Source organism: Orcinus orca, chromosome 7 (genome assembly GCF_937001465.1).
Source record: "Orcinus orca chromosome 7, mOrcOrc1.1, whole genome shotgun sequence".
In the NCBI taxonomy this organism is placed as follows: domain Eukaryota; kingdom Metazoa; phylum Chordata; class Mammalia; order Artiodactyla; family Delphinidae; genus Orcinus; species Orcinus orca.
In genome coordinates this window covers 57410687-57429915 of record NC_064565.1, presented here as the reverse complement: position 1 = coordinate 57429915, position 19229 = coordinate 57410687, and the positions used below count along the sequence as shown (strand labels likewise).

Sequence of the window (19229 nt, the reverse complement as noted above, 5' to 3'; positions counted from 1 at the left end):
TATACATCATCTGGGCTTATATACATCATCTGGGCTCTGTTTAAACTACTCTTGGGGCTTCCCTGGTGGTGCAGTGGTTAAGAATCCGCATGCCAGGACTTTCCTGGTGGCGCAGTGGTTGAGAGTCCGCCTGCCGATGCAGGGGACACAGGTTCGTGCCCCAGTCCGGGAGGATCCCACATGCCGCGGAGCGGCTGGGCCCGTGAGCCACGGTCGATGAGCCTGCGCGTCCGGAGCCTGTGCTCCGCAACGGGAGAGGCCACAACAGTGGCCCGTGTACCGCAAAAAAAGAAAAAAAAGAATCCGCATGCCAATGCAGGGGACACGGGTTCGAGCCCTGGTCCGGAAAGATTCCACATGCCGGGGAGCAACTAAGCCCATGCTCCATAACTACTGAGCCTGTGCTCTAGAGCCCGAGAGCCACAACTACTGAGCCTGCACGCCTAGAGCCTGTGCTCCGCAACAAGAGAAGCCACTGCAACGAGAAGCCCGCGCAACGCAACAAAGAGTAGCCCCCGCTCGCTGAAACTAGAGAAAGCCCGCGCGCAGCAACGAAGACCCAACGCAGACAAAAATAAAATAAATATTTAAAATAAATAAATAAATAACTACTCTTGGCCCAGCCACACTACTTTGTACAGCTTTTAATGCCAGAAGGGTCACTTCTGAGACATTTAAAATATACTCAACATAACAGTCTTAAGTGATACGCAGGTTAACAAACTTTATTCTTTTTTTTCAGGAGGAAAAAGGCAAGGGCAACACTTAATATCAAGTAAACCCATTCAGGTTGAAAACGTCCAGAATGATCAGTAGGGGGCAGACTGTGTTCAACTAAAATCAGGACGGAAAAGCCATCATCCTCATATCTACTGTAACGCCCTTGGGGTCCCAAATGACAATACGCCATCAAGGTCTCAACTTAGTGCTTTAGATGGAAGATGGAAGAAGTCTCCTTTAGGTCAGCCAGGTTGGGATTATGTTGTAAGTTGTCAGGAGGGGTGACGGGAAACTCTTATTATTGTCATCAGTCTTCGCTTCTCCTAATCCCTCTTCCTTCAGCAGCCTGAGCTCCCCACCTCCCTTCACAGACAGAACTCTACGTGCAGAATTCACTTGGCAACTTTCTTGCCCCCATGCAGGCCTCTGGCCCTTCAGGGCTTTTTTGTCTTTGTTTCTGTTTTCCTGGATGGAATTCTTGTGTATTCTCTTCTTTTCTCCAAGCCCCACTCCAACTTGATTACCTGGTGAACTTCTATCTACCCTGAGATTTGCCTACTAATTCTCAGGCTTCAAAGATTCTGACACTGAGATTTATTCTCAACAACCTCCACATAAGGTAAGTACTCTTCGAACGCCATTTATAAAGAAACTGAGGCACAGAAAAGTGACGTAATTTTTTCAGAGTTACACAGTAAGGACAGGCCACAGGCAGGTCTGCATCCAGTTCTGTGTGACTCCAGAGCTCAGGCTCCGATCACTGTGGGCTGCTTCTCAGAAACACGCACAGAAGGAAAGACAACAATAAGGAATGGGGCAGTGAAAGAGGACACTTTTTTCTTTTTTTTCACATCTTTATTGGAGTATAATTGCTTTACAATGGTGTGTTAGTTTCTGCTTTATAACAAAGTCAATCAGCTATAAATATACACATGTCCCCATATCTCCTCCCTCTTGCATCTCCCTCCCACCCTCCCTATCCCATCCCACTAGGTGGTCACAAAGCACCGAGCTGATCTCCCTGTGCTATGGGGCTGCTTCCCACTATCTATCTATTTTACATTTGGTAGTGTATATATGTCCATGCCCCTCTCTCGCTTTCTGACCTACTTCACTCTGAATGACAGCCTCTAGGTCCATCCACTTCACTACTAATAACTCAATTTCGTTCCTTTTTATGGCTGAGTAATATTCTATTATACATATGTGCCACATCTTCTTTATCTATTCATCTGTCAGTGGACACTTAGGTTGCTTCCATGTCCTGGCTATTGTAAATAGAGCTGCAATGAACATTGTGGTACATGACTCTTTTTGAATTATGGTTTTCTCAGGGAATAGGCCCAGTAGTGGGATTGCTGGGTCGTATGGTAGTTCTATTTTTAGTTTTTTAAGGAACCTCCATACTGTTCTCCATAGTGGCCGTATCAATTTACATTCCCACCAACAGTGCAAGAGGGTTCCCTTTTCTCCACACCCTCTCCAGAATTTACTGTCTGTAGATATTTTGATGATGGCCATTCTGACAGGTGTGAGATGATATCTCATTGTAGTTTTGATTTGCATTTCTCTAATGATTAATGATGTTGAGCACCCTTTCATGTGCTTGTTGGCAATCTGTATATCTTCTCTGGAGAAATGTCTATTTAGGTCTTTTGCCTATTTTTGGACTGGGTTGTTTCTTTTTTTGCATATTGAGCTGCATGAGCTGCTTGTAAATTTTGGAGATTAATCCTTTGCCAGTTGCTTCGTTTGCAAATATCTTCTCCCACTCTGAGGGTTGTCTTTTTGTCTTATGGTTTCCTTTGCTGTGCAAAAACTTTTAAGTTTCATTAGGCCCCATTTATTTATTATTCTTTTTATTTCCATTTCTCTAGGAGGTGGGTCAAAAAGGATCTTGCTGTGATTTATGTCATGGAGTGTTCTGCCTATGTTTTCCTCTAAGAGATTTATAGTGTCTGGCCTTACATTTAGGGCTTTAATCCATTTTGAGTTTATTTTTGTGTATGGTGTTAGGGAGTGTTCTAATTTCATTCTTTTACATGTACCTGTCCAGTTTTCCCAGCACTGCTTATTGAAGAGGCTGTCTTTTCTCCACTGTATATTCCTGCCTCCTTTATCAAAGATAAGGTGACCATATTTGCGTGGGTTTACCTCTGGGCTTTCTATCCTGTTCCATTGATCTATATTCCTGTTTTTGTGCCAGTATCATACTGTCTTAATTACTGTAGCTTTGTAGTAAAGTCTGAAGTCCAGGAGCCTGATTCCTCCAGCTCCGTTTTTCTTTGTTAAGATTGCTTTGGCTATTCGGGGTCTTTTGTGTTTCCATACAAATTGTGAAATTTTTTGTTCTAGTTCTGTGAAAAATGCCATTGGTAATTTGATAGGGATTGCACTTAATCTGCAGATTGCTTTGGGTAGTAGAGTCATTTTCATAATGTTGATTCTTCCAATCCAAGAACATGGTATATCTCTCCATCTGTTTGTATTATCTTTAATTTCTTTCATCAGTGTATTATAGTTTTCTGTATACAAGTCTTTTGTCTCCTTAGGTAGGTTTATTCCTAGGTATTTTATCCTTTTTGTTGCGATGGTAAATGGGAGTGTTTACCTAATTTCTCTTTCAGATTTTTCATCATTAGTGTATAGGAATGCAAGAGATTTCTGTGCATTAATTTTGTATCCTGCTACTTTACCAAATTCATTGATTAGCTCTAGTAGTTTTCTGGTAGCATCTTTAGGATTCTCTATGTATACCATCATGTCATTTGCAAACAGTGACAGTTTTACTTCTTCTTTTCTGATTTGGATTCCATTTATTTCTTTTTCTTCTCTGATTGCCGTGGCTATATCTTCCAAAACTATGTTGAATAATAGTGGTGAGAGTGGGCAACCTTGTCTTGTTCCTGATCTTAGTGGAAATGGTTTCAGTTTTTCATTATTGAGAAAGATACTGGCTGTGGGTTTGTCATATATGGCCTTTATTATGTTGAGATGAGTTCCCCCTATGCCTGCTTTCTGCAGTTTTTATCATAAATGGGTGTTGAATTTTGTCGAAAGGTTTTTCTGCATCTATTGATCATATGGTTTTTATCCTTCAAATTGTTAATGTGGTGTACCACATTGGTTGATTTGCATATATTGAAGAATCCCCGCATTCCTGGAATAAACCCCACTTGATCATGTTGTATGATCCTTTTAATGTGCTGTTGGATTCTGTTTGCTAGTATTTTGTTGAGGATTTTTGCATCAGTGTTCATCAGTGATATTGGCCTGTAGTTTTCTTTTTTTGTGACATCTTTGTCTGGTTTTGGTACCAGGGTGATGGTGGCCTTGTAGAATGAGTTTGGGAGTGTTCCTCCCTCTGCTATATTTTGGAAGAGTTTGAGAAGGATACGGGTTAGCTCTTCTCTAAATGTTTGATAAAATTCGTCTGTGAAGCCATCTGGTTCTGGGCTTTTGTTTGTTGGAAGATTTTTAATCACAGTTTCAATTTCAGTGCTTGTGATTGGTCTGTCTATGTTTTCTATTTCTTCCTGTTTCAGTCTCGGAAGGTTGTGCTTTTCTAAGAATTTGTCCATTACTTCCAGGTTTTCCATTTTATCAGCATACAGTTGCCTGTAGTAATCTCTCATGATCCTTTGTATTTCTGCAGTGTCAGTTGTTACTTCTCCTTTTTCATTTCTAATTCTGTTGATTTGAATCTTTTCCCTTTTTTTCTTGATGAGTCTGGCTAATGGCTTATCAATTTTGTTTATTTTCTCAGAGAGCCAGTTTTTAGTTTATTGACCTTTACTATTGTTTCCCTCATTTTGTTTTCATTTATTTCTGATCTGATCTTTATGATTTCTTTCCTTCTGATAACTGTGGGTTTTTTTGGTTCTTCTTTCTCTAATTGCTTTAGGTGTAAGGTTAGGTTGTTTATTTGAGATGTTTCTTGTTTCTTGAGGTAGGATTGTATTGCTATAAACTTCCCTTAGAACTGCGTTTGCTTCATCCCATAGGTTTTGGGTCATTGTGTTTTCATTGTCATTTGTTTCTAGGTATTTTGTGATTCCCTCTTTGATTTCTTCAGTGATCTCTTGGTTATTTAGTAGTGTATTCTTTAGCCTCCATGTGTTTGTATTCTTTACAGTTTTTTTCCTGTAACTGATATCTAGTCTTATAGCATTGTGGTCAGAAAAGATACTTGATACGATTTCAATTTCGTTAAATTTACCAAGGCTTGATTTGTGACCCAAGAGATGATCTATCCTGGAGACTGTTCCATGAGCACTTGAGAAGAAAGTGTAATCTGCTGTTTTTGGATGGAATGTCCTATAAATATCGATTAAGTCCATCTTGTTTAATGTATCATTTAAAGTTTGTGTTTCCTTATTTACTTTCATATTGGATGATCTGTCCATTGGTGAAAGTAGGGTGTTAAAGTCCCCTACTATGATTCTGTTACTGTCCATTTCCCTTATTATAGCTATTAGTGTTTGCCTTATGTATTGAGGTGCTCCTATGTTGGGTGCATAAATATTTACAATTGTCATATCTTCTTCTTAGATTGATCCCTTGATCACTATGTAGTGTCCTTCTTTGTCTCTTGTAATAGTCCTTATTTTAAAGCCTATTTTGTCTCATGTGAGAATTGTTATTCCAACTTTCTTTTGATTTCCATTTGTATGGAGTATTTTTTCCATCCCTCACTTTCAGTCTGTATGTGTCCCTAGGTCTGAAGTGGGTCTCTTGTAGACAGCATATATACGGGTCTTGTTTTTGTATCCATTCAGCCAGTCTATGTCTTTTGGTGGGAGCATTTAATCCATTTACATTTAAGGTAATTATCGATATGTATGTTCCTATTACCATTTTCTTAATTGTTCTGGGGTTGTTATTGTAGGTCTTCTCATTCTCTTGTGTTTCCTGCCTAGAGAAGTTCCTTTAGCATTTGTTTTAAAGCTGGTTCGGTGGTGCTGAATTCTCTTAGCTTTTGTTTGTCTGCAAAGGTTTTAATTTCTCCGTCAAATCTAAATGAGATCCTTGCTGGGTAGAGTAATCTTGGTTGTAGGTTTTTCCCTTTCATCACTATAAATATGTCCTGCCACTCCCTTCTGGCTTGCAGAGTTTCTGCTGAAAGATCAGCTGTCAACCTTATGGGGACTCCCTTGTATGTTATGTTGTTTTTCCCTTGCTGCTTTTAATATTTTTTCTTTGTATTTAATTTTTGATAATTTGATTAATATGTGTCTTGGCGTGTTTCTCCTTGGATTTATCCTGTATGGGACTCTCTGCGCTTCCTGGATGGGATTGACTATCTCCTTTTCCATATTAGGGAAGTTTTCAACTATAATCTCTTCAAATATTTTCTCAGTCCCTTTCCTTTTCTCTTCTTCTTCTGGGACCCCTATAATTTGAATGTTGGTGTGTTTAATGTTGTCCCAGTGGTCTCTGAGATTGTCTTCAATTGTTTTCATTCTTTTTTCTTTATTCTGATCTGTGGCAGTTATTTCCACTATTTTATCTTCCAGGTCACTTATCCGTGCTTCTCCCTCAGTTATTCTGCTATTGATTCCTTCTAGAGAATTTTTAATTTCATTTATTGTGTTGTTCATCATTGTTTGTTTGCTCTTTAGTCCTTCTAGATCCTTGTTAAACGTTTCTTGTATTTTCGCCATTCTATTTCCAAGATTTCGGATCATCTTTACTGTCATTACTCTGAATTCTTTTTCAGGTAGACTGCCTATTTCTCCTTCATTTGTTTGGTCTGGTGGGTTTTTACCTTGCTCCTTCATCTACTGCGTACTTCTCTATCTTCTCATTTTGCTTAACTTACTGTGTTTGGGGTCTCCTTTTCGCAGGCTGCAGGTTCATAGTCACGTTGTTTTTGGTGTCTGCCCCCAGTGGGTAAGGTTGGTTCAGTGGGTTGTGTAGGCTTCCTGGTGGAGGGGATTGGTGCCTGTGTTCTGGTGGATGAGGCTGGATGTTGTCTTTCTGGTGGCAAGACCATATGCAATGGTGTGTTTTGGGGTGTCTGTAAACTTATTATGATTTTAGGCAGCCTCTCTGCTAATGGGTGGGGTTGTGTTCCTGTCTTGCTAGTTGTTTGGCATGGTGTGTCCAGCACTGAAGCTTGCTGGTCGTTGAGTGGAGTTGGGTCTTTGTGTTGAGATGGAGATCTCTTGGAGAGCTCTTGCTGATTGATATTACAAGGGGCTGGGAGGTCTCTGGTGGACCAATGTCCTGAACTTGGCTCTCCCATCTCAGAGGCTCAGGCCTGACACCCGGCCAGAACACCAAGACCCTGGCAGCCACATGGCTCAGAAGAAAAGGGAGAAAAGAAGAAAAAATGAAAGAAAGAAAAAAATAATAAAATAAAAAAATTATTAAAATAATTTAATAGAAGAGAGCAACCAAGCCAATAAACAAAGCCACCAATGATAACAAGCACTAAAAACTATACTAAAAAAATAAAAGGACAGACAGAACCCTAGGAAAAATGGTAAAAGCAAACTTATACAGACAAAATCACACAAAAGCATACACACTCACAAAAAGGAAAAAGAAAAAAAATATATATATATTTTAAAAAAGGAAGAGAGCAACCAAATCAATAAACAAATGTACCAATGATAATAAGCTCTAAATACTAAACTAAGATAAACATAAAACTACAAACGAATTAGATGCAGGAAGCAAACCCCAAGTCTACAGTTGCTCCCGAAGTCCACTGCCTCAATTTTGGGATGATTCGTTGTCTATTCAGGTATTCCACAGATGCAGGGTACATCAAGTTGATTGTGGAGATTTAATCTGCTGCTCCTGAGGCTGCTAGGAGAGATTCCCTTTCTCTTCTTTGTTCACACATCTCCTGGGGTTCAGCTTTGGATTTGGCCCCGCCTCTGTGTGTAGGTTGCCTGAGGGTGTCTGTTCTTCGCTCAGACAGGACCGGGTTAAAGGAACACCTGATTAGGTGGCTCTGGCTCACTCAGGCTGGGGGGAGGGAGGGGTACGGAATGTGGGGTGAGCCTGCGGAAGCAGAGGCCGGCATGACATTGCAACAGCCTGAGGCGCGCCATGTGTTCTCCTGGGATCCGTGTCCGTGGATCTCGGGACCCTGGCAGTGGCGGGCTGGACAGGCTCCCTGGAAGGGGGTGTGGATAGTGAACTGTGCTCGTACACAGGCTTCTTGGTGGCTGCAGCAGCAGCCTTAGCGTCTCATGCCCATCTCTGGTGTCCACGCTGATAGCCACGGCTCACACCCGTCTCTGGAGCTCGTTTAGGCGATGCTCTGAATCCCCTCTCCTCGCACACCCTGAAACAATGGTCTCTTGCCTCTTAGGCAGGTCCAGACTTTTTCCTGGACTCCCTCCCGGCTAGCTGTGGTGCACTAGCCCCCTTCAGGCTGTGTTCACGCAACCAACCCCAGTCCTCTCTCTGGGATCTGACCTCTGAAGCCCGAGCCTCAGCTCCCAGCCCTGCCCGCCCCGGCGGGTGAGCAGACAAGCCTCTCAGGCTGTTAAGTGCTGGTCGGCACCGACTCTCTGTGCGGGAATCTCTCCGCTTTGCCCTCTGCACCCCTGTTTCTGCGCTCTTCTCCGTGGCTCCGATGCTTCCCCCTCACCCCCCATCTCCGCCAGTGAAGGGGCTTCCTAGTGTGTGGAAACCTTTCCTCCTTCACAGCTCCCTCCCAGAGGTGCAGGTCCCATCCCTATTCTTTTGTCTCTGTTTATTCTTTTTTCTTTTGCCCTACCCAGGTACGTGGGGGAGTTTCTTGCCTTTTGGGAGGTTTGAGGTCTTCTGCCAGCGTTCAGTAGGTGTTCTGTAGTTGTTCCACATGTAGATGTATTTTTGATGTATTTGTGGGGAGGAAGGTGATCTCCACGTCTTACTCCTCCACCATCTTGAAGGTCCTCTCCCAAAGACACTTTTGAAAACACATGTAAGTGAGAGACTACCAAATAGAACAAGGTCACTTCTAGAAGACAGGAAGAAAAGGGGGATTAAGAGCAAAGGTGAGGATTAGCCATGAGTAGAAGAGCTTTCTCCTCTTGGGAGGCCAAAGAGAACGATATGAGATGGGTCTGTTTATATTTAAGGGGATAGAAATGGAGGGAATTCACCAAGTCAGGGAGTTAGAGCCATAACAAGCCAAAGTAGGTGTTTTCCCAAGACTCCTAGGATGACTTATGGGAAACTCCCCAAAGGAAGCAGAATGACTAAATCTCCCAATGAAAGTGATACCTTCCAAGCATCAGTGGCACCTCCTGAGAGAGGGTGGGATCCCTGAGGCCCCAGACTTAAGGACCCAGAGCCCTGGACCAGCAGCATTGTGTGGCCCTGGGAGTCATCTCTCTGTAATGTGGTGATGATGTGGCCCCTTGCACCACGCTGGAAGAAGAGGTTCCTGCTGTCACCCTTCATGCCCTGGAGAGCAGTATGTGCCACTGCACTGCCCCAGGGCTGTCCAGGGGCTGGTCATCTAACTGTGAGATCTAAAGACACTTAAGAGCCTCTCGCCTGGCCAGGCACCTGGGAGTTTGATTGCTGGAATAAGCTACTAGTTGAGGCAGCCTTTGAATAAAATCTCATAAAATTGCCCCATACAATATTTTTTCTTTCCCAGACAATGCTGTTCCATTGTTGGCCCACCAGCCTGCACACAGCCCTAGGTTGCAATGCTTTGATCACAAATGGTGGCTTACTAAAATGAACTGCCTCTTCTTCCCTTCTTTGATTCTGAAGTCACTGTAGTGAGAGAGAAACAGGACAGAGGACCCAGAGTCAGGAATATATGCCTCGGAAGAAACCTAAGCTTCGAGGGCAGGATATTGCTACTCCAGTCACAGGTGGACACACAGAACACTTTGGTGCCTCTGTGAAAGAGAGGTTAAGTGGCCTGCCTGCCTGTGTCTGCAAGTAGCAGCACTGGGGTTACACAGAGAGAATTCTACATCATCCTCCATCCCTCTCGGGATGTTCAGATGTCATCTGGCATGATTTTAGCTTTTCAAGCAAAGAAAAGAGACGCTGATACAATCTGAGGCACTACCCGAGAGTCATCTCCTTAGGAGAGACTTAAAAATAATCTAGATGAGCAGTTCTCAAATGTTTTGGTCTCAGGAGTCTTTTATATTCTTAAAAATTATTGAGGACACCAGAAAGTGTTCGTTTATGTGGGTCATATCTATCGGTATTTACATTGGATATGGAAACTGAGAAATTTAAAAAACATGTAAAACTCATTTATTCATTTATTTTAAATGAAGTTCATTATATGTTAATTAACATAATATATTTACGAAAAATATTTTCCAAAATTAAAAAAAAAATCGTGAGAAGAGTAGCCTTGTTTTACATGATTGCAAATCTCTTTGATGTCTGACTCATGTTGGATTCTCATCACTGCATATATATTCAATATGTTTCCCTGTTATTTTGGTTAAAGTATATAAAGAAAATCTGGTATCACACAGTTGGAAAAGGCAGAAGTACCTTAATAGTCTTTTCAGATAGTTAAGGATATTCTTTCTTGATACTGTACCAAAACTCGACAAGAGGGATATTCTTAAAGGTTAGTTGCAATGTGGAATTGAAAACTATATCAATAAACTTTTCATATTCTATTACATAAAATCCTTTGGTCTGTCTTGACCTTCGAGTGGATCTTTCACTCAGGCATAATTCTGGAGTATCATGCATTGTCACTTGGAAAATACTGGCTCACGGAGTTAATGAGACAGATTGTCACACAGTATTTTAAAAATCACATTTACTAACATCACTATCAATCTCATGAGAAAAGTCTTTAAGTATTGAGACGCTACCAAGGTCTTGCTGTTGGACATAAGCTTTTCTAAAAATCTAATTTTTTTCTTGAAAGCTTGAGTTGTATCATTGACAACAATTAATGTCAATGGTTTTACTTGAAACAACCTTGAAAAGTTCACTTTGTGCTTTTCAAGAATGCATCTACCAAATACACAAGTTGGAATAAACATAGTTTGTCATTCTTTCAAGTAAAAATGAGATTCTTTAGGGGAAAAAAGCAGCTAGTACGTCCCTCAATGCAAACCACTAACTACACATGATTTTTCTTGAGCACACCGTACAGTGTTCTGCCACAGAAGCTCTTTTATGCCTCCTTCCCATTTCATCACACAAAATAATTTTTAAAATGTATACTCAAGAATAGAGATTTAATCAAATTAACACTTTTTACTGCTTCAACAAGAGCATTCTCAAGTGAAACTGACATTTTTTTTTCTTCCTGCAAGCACACGGCAGCGAGGAACACAAAACTACTCATACTGTTTGGTGCCACTGCTAGCAGTTTTGCCGTTACTTTTGCACGATTAGTGCAAATTTCAATGCAGTAAGAAAGGCAAATGACATCCTAGTATTATTATGAAGTCAGTTTTAATGTTGCAGATCTCCTGAAAGGGTCTCAGAAATCTCCAGGTGTCTGCAGACCACACTTTGAGAACTGCTATATAGACAAATGATTTCCAAAAATTGTTCTAGGAGATGATCATCAGCCAGCTTATTAATAACAGCTGCACAGTCAGGATAAGCTAGGTTATGAGGCAAAAAGAAAGCCCTTAAAATCTCAGTGGTTTATACCAAAGGCCTGTTTCTTATTTACTACATGTTACCAATTGGCTGGACAAAGGGCACTCTGTTTATCACCATCACTTAGGGACCCAGACTGATGGAGCAGCCTCCATCTCAAATGTTACCAATCGCTGTACTAGAGGGGAAAAGAGACTCTAGTGGGTCTCACACCAGCAATTACATTACATTACTGACTGGAGTCCGTTCTGCTTACAGCCTACCAGTCACATGGCCCCATCCAACCACAAGAAGGGGCAAGGCTGAGTACAATCCTCCATGTGCCTGAGAGTAGAGAGCTGGCAATATCTGGTGAATCATATTAATGATTACAGTTAACAGCTGACATACATGGTGCATTTGTTATGTGCCAAGCACTGTTTCAACAGCATGTGTCACTTATTTATGCTCTCAACACTCCCATGAGGTCAGTTATATGAACTCTATTCTTTGGATCAGGACACAAAGGTACAGAGAGGGAAAGTAACTTGCTGAAGGTCACACCAAAGTAGAAGTGGTGCTGGGCAGGTAGATGGACTCCAGAGCCCATGATTTTAACCTCTAAGAAGCCATATTACCCATAATTTTTCTCCAGTCTAGAACAAAATGAGAGGAATAAAACCTTTTTCATAATGATAAATGGAAAGGATTGGCCTTTATTACAAGGTGCCTTTTCTCCTTTAAAATATTAACATGTTCTTTCTTTTATGAACTGATGGTAGTAAGTGGTAGGTACTTTTAAAATTTCCTTACTAGGAAAAGTAAAAGGTTGGCAACCTTAAGTTAGTCCCTTTTCCTAATTAATTTTGTTCACTTTAATTGACCAAAAATACGAAAATTTGCGAGCACGAGTTTGGGAGGTTTTTTGATTTGTTTCTGGTCTTAGCACTATCTTTTGATTCAACCCAATTTTGGTCATTTTGTGCTAGGTACTGCTCTGAGCTCTGTCAAGCATTGTACTAGATGGTTTCACGGATATTGTTTTATTTAATTCTATGCCATACTGCTTCCTTATTAAATGATCAAAACATGCATTTTTTTTTTTTTTTTTTTTTTTTTTTACCCTAAAGCTAATTGAAGCAGGAAAGATCTGGAGCATGGCAGGCCCTCAAAAGGCAGCTGAAGCGCTCATAGCAATGAACACTGGTTATTTTCTATGCAAGTTACTAAAGAGCAAACACAAGCCTGTCAATAAGTTTCCTGCTAAACTTAATCATCATCTTCTCTCTGTTAGGGATCTTTTATGAGACGTAGATTTTCTCTCAGGTTAAAGACCAAAAGAGCAACAAGCTGATTTCACCCGCTGGGCCCTGGAACTCGGCCATAGATGATTTCCTGCAAAGGACCCCGAACACGAGCAAGGTTCACTGGCCAAGGGCCCAGGCCATCAAGCCCAACAGCAGCTTAGTTAAAAGGGACACAGGGCTTGCATACAAGCAAGCTGTTCTGAGCTCCATCACAGTCATATTTATTAGCTTCCATTAGAAAATGTAGATGTACGGGAGAAATACTCATGGTAAACAGGTGCTAAAAGACAGAATCTTAATAAATATTAAGCCTTGGGAAATAAAAGGTGATTCAAACAACAGTGAATCCCAAGAATATACCTATTGTTTTTGAATAAGGTACCTTAACTATTTCATTTTACAAAAGAAGGAAGGAAGAAAGGAAGGGAAGGAAGGAGAGGAATGGACAGAAAAAAGAAGTAAAAAGTAAGGAAGGAAAGAAAAATCTTCTAAGATATATATATATATATACCTTGGTGGCATATAATCGAATACTTAAATTTTAATTCCATTATATTAAATGACTACATCTTAGTTAGTCCCTTCCCTCTGCGGAGATTAACAGTATGTATATCGTCACTGACCAAATAAGTACCAACCCTGGAAATGATCAAGAGACAGTGCATTCTGTCACCACAGGGATGAAAGTTCTCCAATCATTTTTTTTTTTTACATCTTTATTGGAGTATAATTACTTTACAATGGTGTGTTAGTTTCTGCTCCATAACAAAGCGAATCAGCCATACATATACACATGTTCCCATATCTCTTCCCTCTTGCATCTCCCTCCCTCCCACCCTTCCTATCCCACCATCATTTTTAAACTCCAGATTCTATTTGGAAACAGAGCACTTAAAAGAAAAAAAAAAGATGGCAATACTAGGACGTTTCTAGAGGGGAAGAGTTTGTGAATATAAAAGCCATTTTTAGAAAGACTCATGAACCAATTAAGTCACTAAGAGTTATTTCTGAACTTCATATTTTAAGGTACTGATTCTAACAGCTGGAGGCGTGCATTTGGATCAAACGTTTATGAATTCTGGTGGCTATTTGAAAATGGCTGTTCAAGTTCATTGTCATTTAATAAGGCAACTGTAGAAATATTTTTATAACCTTTCGTTTTTTTTTTTTTTTGCGGTACGCAGGCCTCTCACTGTTGTGGCCTCTCCCGTTGCGGAGCACAGGCTCTGGACGCGCAGGCTCAGCGGCCATGGCTCACGGGCCCAGCCGCTCTGCGGCATGTGGGATCTTCCCAGACCGGGGCACGAACCCGTGTCCCCTGCATCAGCAGGCGGACTCTCAACCACTGCGCCACCAGGGAAGCCCCCCCATAACCTTTCTATTTAACAACCCTACGGATAGCCTTCAGAAGTTGATTTCCATGCTCTGTTGTCAATGGATGTCTTCAAACATCTCTGTTCTATAATTAGGAGGCGGGCTGTTTTTAGAGGGTGAGGGTTTAGTTAACAGTTGCAACATAGAAGGTGGGGATGTATTTGGCAGGAGAATATACCATAAATCCTCGCTGATGGCTGGAATGGCAGGTCCTCTGGGTGGGAGGGCAGTGAGGAGGGAACCAGCAGGGACCTGCAGTAACAGTCAGCAAGATGCGAAGGAGAAAAGCATGGGCTACAACTCATTAATGAGAGGTGGCAACAGAGGAGAAGGCCTTCCTTATTAAAACCTGTGTGGAGTAACAAGCACGTACGGTAGTAGCCAAATTCCCATTTTGTGCAAGAAACAGGAATAAGCCAGCTGCACATGAACCTGCAAAGGTACTCGGACCAAGGGAAGGAGGGAAGGGTGCCAGATGGCTACAATAAGCTATTAGCGTTGACCAGGAAAACGTATGTATCATTAATTTATAAACCTTGACAATATGTACAGGTCTAAATCAATTCCATGGACCTCACTGCAAAAATGCCCCTTTTTGAAGGCCTTCTCTACACTGATGCAAGATAAGTTAAAACCACAGAAAATTATACACTTAGACCCTTGAAAATAATCCACTTAGAGTAACTATTAAGAAGATGGTCATTTGGCTTAAAACAACAGAGCCTCTATGAGTCCTCGTGGCTCAGTGAAAAGACATGGTAAATGCATGTTAGGAAGCTCAAGCAAGCAGAGGGGCTTGGTGACTTCTGGTGCAGCAACGGCTCCCTAGGACTAGGCTCCTGGGGGCCCGGTAACAGTCAGTTTTGCCTTCTTTAATCTCTTTGACTTGAGATGGCATCCCTAATTCTCATTAAGCAAAAGAGGAACTCATAAAATGGCAAAGAACTGCTGAAGGCCTACTATCTCTAATGTCAGGAGCATGGCCAGGCAACACAACGCAAGAATTGTGGACAATATCTCATCTATGAGTGAATCATGGAACTTCGCTTGGTAAACTTGGGCTCTAGTTGATTCCCACATGGCACAACCTTGAAAATTTTACATAAGTTCATCGGACATCAATTTTGCCAACTACAAGACCAGAAGAATAGTCAAGACTCCTTCTTTGTTATACAACTGTTTTCTGTCACTACCTGGAAAAAAATGCTCCTCAAAAGAAAATACAATCTGTATTCTTCAGCCTTAAAAAGGAAAGAAATTCTGACACATGCTACAACATGATGAATAAGACATTATGCTAAGTGAAATACGTCAGTCACAAAAGGACACATACAGTGTGACTCCACTTAAATAAGGTACGCAGAGTCATCAGATTCATAGAGACAGAAAGTAGAATGGTGGTTGCCAGGAGTACAGATTGGGTGAGGAGGGAATGGGGAACTGTTGATTAATGGATACAGAGTTTGTTTTACAAGATGAAAGGGGTTCTGGAAACTGGTTGCACAACAGCATGAATGTGTGTAACACTACTAAACTACACACTTAAAAATGGTTATGATGGTAAATTTTATGTTTTGCATTTTTCCCACAACTAAAGATTTCAAAAATAAATAAATAAATAAAATGCACAATGGGCCTGGCACAGTGGAGACCATCAGTCTACAAGTATTGACCACAGGAATGAACAAGGCTCCTCATATAAGAGAGACGAGATCTAATTGGCATATCATCACTAAAGGATCTTTAAACGTTTTGAGAAATGGACCCAGAGCATTTGGCGCAATGAGTAAGGGAACCACAAACTATGTGTGTCAATGAGTTATCTGCTATGCCTAAGCCTTAGCTCTTGCAGGGACCGTCCACTTCTGAGAATCAGGTGACATATACCACATTAAGACCATGCTGTCAGGAAAGACAGCCTTTTGCCAACCAAGTAAGCCACTGCCATAGGAGAGTGGCAGGAGCGTACCTGGGGAGGCGATGCAGGTACGAGGGCTGTAGACTCCTAAATGCTTTTCAGCTGCCACATGGGTATTTTGCAATTTGGCAGATTACCCACGTAACCAAGAAATGGAATGTTACAGTATTGCGTTCTATCACAATGCACAGTCCTGTTTGCAGAGGAGCCTGGGAGATATCCATGAGTAAGGGAGAAGACATTCTGATGAGTCCCTTTATATTCATTCACCCTAAACTTACTGAGCCCCACCATAAGCAGGTGCATTGACAGTCACGAGAGATACAAAGATGAACATATCCTGCTCTTTGCCCTCCAAGTCTGGTGAAGGGAGACAGGTAGGTCACCATACCATTAAAAAGTACACTATGGTAAGTACTGGGCACTGGTAAACTAAACACAGAGGAAGAAGTGGTCAAAAACCATGGGAATGAAGAAGGCTTCAAAGAAGAGACTGCTTTGGGGCTTGGTCTGGTCTAGGAGGAAGGGGAATAGAGTAGATTCTAGCCACAGGCAAGGTCTTGTAAAAAACAAAGATGTTATGGGAAAAAAATGTGTTTGAACAATGGTGAGAAGATATCTGTAACTAAGACATGTGTGTGTGTCAAAAGAGGGAGAGAAGGGTGGGCGATACAACTACAGAGGTGGGTTTGAATCGCGGTGACAACCCTGAATATCACTCCAAGTAGTTTGGCTTTGACTTAAGGTTTGAGAAACAGAACTCTTAGATGGCAGGAAGACAAGAATGACTATTTAGATAGGAGTGCCATTTAAGAGGCCGTTGTAACAGATTAAGCCAAAGTAAAGAGGACTCTAAACGTGTCAGTGATACTAAGGAAGTAGGTACAAGGGATGGCAAAGAGGAGAGCGAAGGAAAACGTCTAGCTTACATGACTGCCTGTGATAAAGATTACTGGAGGAAGAACAAGACTAGGACAAGATGATGTGTTCGGTCGGGAGCACTTTGTAAGGTTCAGTCTCCTCATTCATAAAAGGAAAATAAATAATAATAAGTGATAATAAAAGGAAAATAAATAATAAGCGATCAGTTATTACTTATTATTACTTATAAATAATAAGTAATAACAAGTAATCAGTCTTCGGGCGGTTGTGAGGATTAAATGATAAAATAACAAGAAGAACACAATACTATCACTTATGATTAGATTTGCGGAAGTGTGGACCCAGAGAGGATTTGGGACAGGAGAGAACCATTTGGGAGTTATTGGTATAGAAGTTATGGTTGACAGTGCTGGAGGGTATGAACCTGGATCACCCAGGGAGATGATGTCCTGTAATCTAGAACCACCAGACCCTGGTGCACGCAAGTATGCAGAGCACGGGGCACTGGGGTGGAGACCAGCAAAGATGACTTGAAGGAATGATCCAAATATGGGAACCTGGAGAAAATAGCTTCACGGAAAAAAAAAAGTGAATAGCCAAAAGTGCCAATTCTGCCCAGAAGCTGGTAGGATGAGAACTAGAATGAGTGGGTCTAACACTTAAGAGGTCAAGAGTACCCTCAGCAAAAGCTATTCCAGCGGAGGGGAGGGGTGAAAACCAGACCACAGTTCACTTAGGAATGCTGTGTTTTCCTAATGTATTTTGACATTAGATAACTCTTTAATTGGGGAAATCTTCATTCTATAGGGCTGGAACACTGAGATTTTACTCTCTCCCCAGGAGCTACAGATACAATTTTTCTTCTTTTTTTCTCTTGTGGTACACGGGCCTCTCACTGTTGTGGCCTCTCCCATTGCAGAGCACAGGCTCCGGACGCGCAGGCTCAGCGGCCATGGCTCATGGGCCCAGCCGCTCCGCGGCATGTGGGATCCTCCTGGACTGGGGCACGAACCCGTGTCCCCTGCATCGGCAGGCGGAGTCTCAACCACTGCGCCACCAGGGAAGCCCCAATTTTTCTTCTTTAATTTGGAGAACAAAGGGACTTGTGCATCAGACTGAGAGGAAATTAATGCTGTTAAGATTCACTGTTATACTTTTTCATGGAGAAAAGAACACTAGGTTTGGTGGGGGGGGGGGAGAGTGAAGAGACAATGGGAATAAAATATAAAACAGCACAAACAAAAGTAGAAAATTTTCTGTAATAATGCCGAAAGTTGTACTAATGCAGTACTGATGGGAGAACAGAAGTGAGTGCCTTTGAGACTCTATATCCATCTGCCTAGGGCCATGAAAGACACCTGTTTACAAGCCCTTTACAACACACCCACTCTTACCTTTCTTTTGATATCAGTGAACTGGGAAAACATTAAAGACCAATAAAACGACAGCTCCAGGATATAATAGTAGTGAAGGTCAGGCGTGAGTGGCTGAGGATCAAAGAGAAAAAGGCAAGATTAATAATTAATAGGAAACCAAATCTGTGTGTCAAACATCTCAAGCTCAGTACTGAAAAGTAACATTGTCTTACGCCTCCACAAATTCTGGCCCCATTCTCTCTGTGGATAAGGGAGCTTTGAAGGACGCCTGTAATCCACAGCTTGATGTCATTAGCTTTGTTTCATCTCCAACTAAAAAAGCGTCAATCAGTATGAACGTTTGGCATTGGTACCCGATTCACCACTCATTTTAACAGTTGCATTTATGGTACTTAGACATGAGTCTCTAAAGATTCCTTTAGGCAACCTGCAAAAAAATTCTAACATATACACGGAAAGAGTGACTCTGGACAACTCCTGTGAGATTCCACAGCACAGGGACCAGGGAAGGTGAAAGAAACTGGAGTACTCTATGGGTCACTGAGACATAGTTTCAAATTCTGCCTTAATTGGAGCTTTCTTGTCTTTAGGAAATGTTCTGTACGTTGTAAATATTAAAAAAAAAAAAAAGATAATTCAAAAACATTTATTAAAAGATCAGGGGGACAAGGAAACTGCTAAGAGATACTAGACTAGGCGCCCAGCCAGGGAATCTGAGTTTGAGTCCTCACTCCACAGCTTAAGTAGGGCCTTCGTTTACTTATTGGAAAATGGAGGTGACACCTGCTCTACCTGCCTCACAGGTCCAGGAATGGGGAGAAGCTCAGGGAAGCAGTGGGAGTCAGTAATATTTATTTTGCACATAAATCCATAAAAACAAAACAGAGTTTTAAAAAACCATTTTTGATGAGTTGTTTTTAATTGTTTCATTGGGTTGTAATGAAACAACTTGCTTTCCCAGAATGAATGAAAGACCTTTGAAACTCATTACATGAACACCTCCACACCGCGGCACACAAGGTGTTGAAACTGAAATGCTTTGTAAACCAATAGCAGCATAATAAGTGACTTTCGCAAGAAGTCAGCAATCACTTAACTACCAACTCTAAGCATGGA

The 19229-nt window shown here is 41.5% G+C and overlaps 1 protein-coding gene across 3 annotated transcripts in view; it reads right to left on the bottom strand.

The window, feature by feature from the left end:
- Positions 1–19229, bottom strand: part of CERS6 (ceramide synthase 6) — a 324132-nt gene that overhangs the window by 62534 nt on the left and 242369 nt on the right. For all 3 annotated transcript variants that reach the window (XM_033423492.2, XM_004267262.3, XM_004267263.3), the window contains exon 6: positions 18132–18224. In XM_033423492.2, the coding sequence (XP_033279383.1) occupies positions 18132–18224 (93 nt within the window). The remainder of the gene's footprint in view (positions 1–18131; positions 18225–19229) is intronic.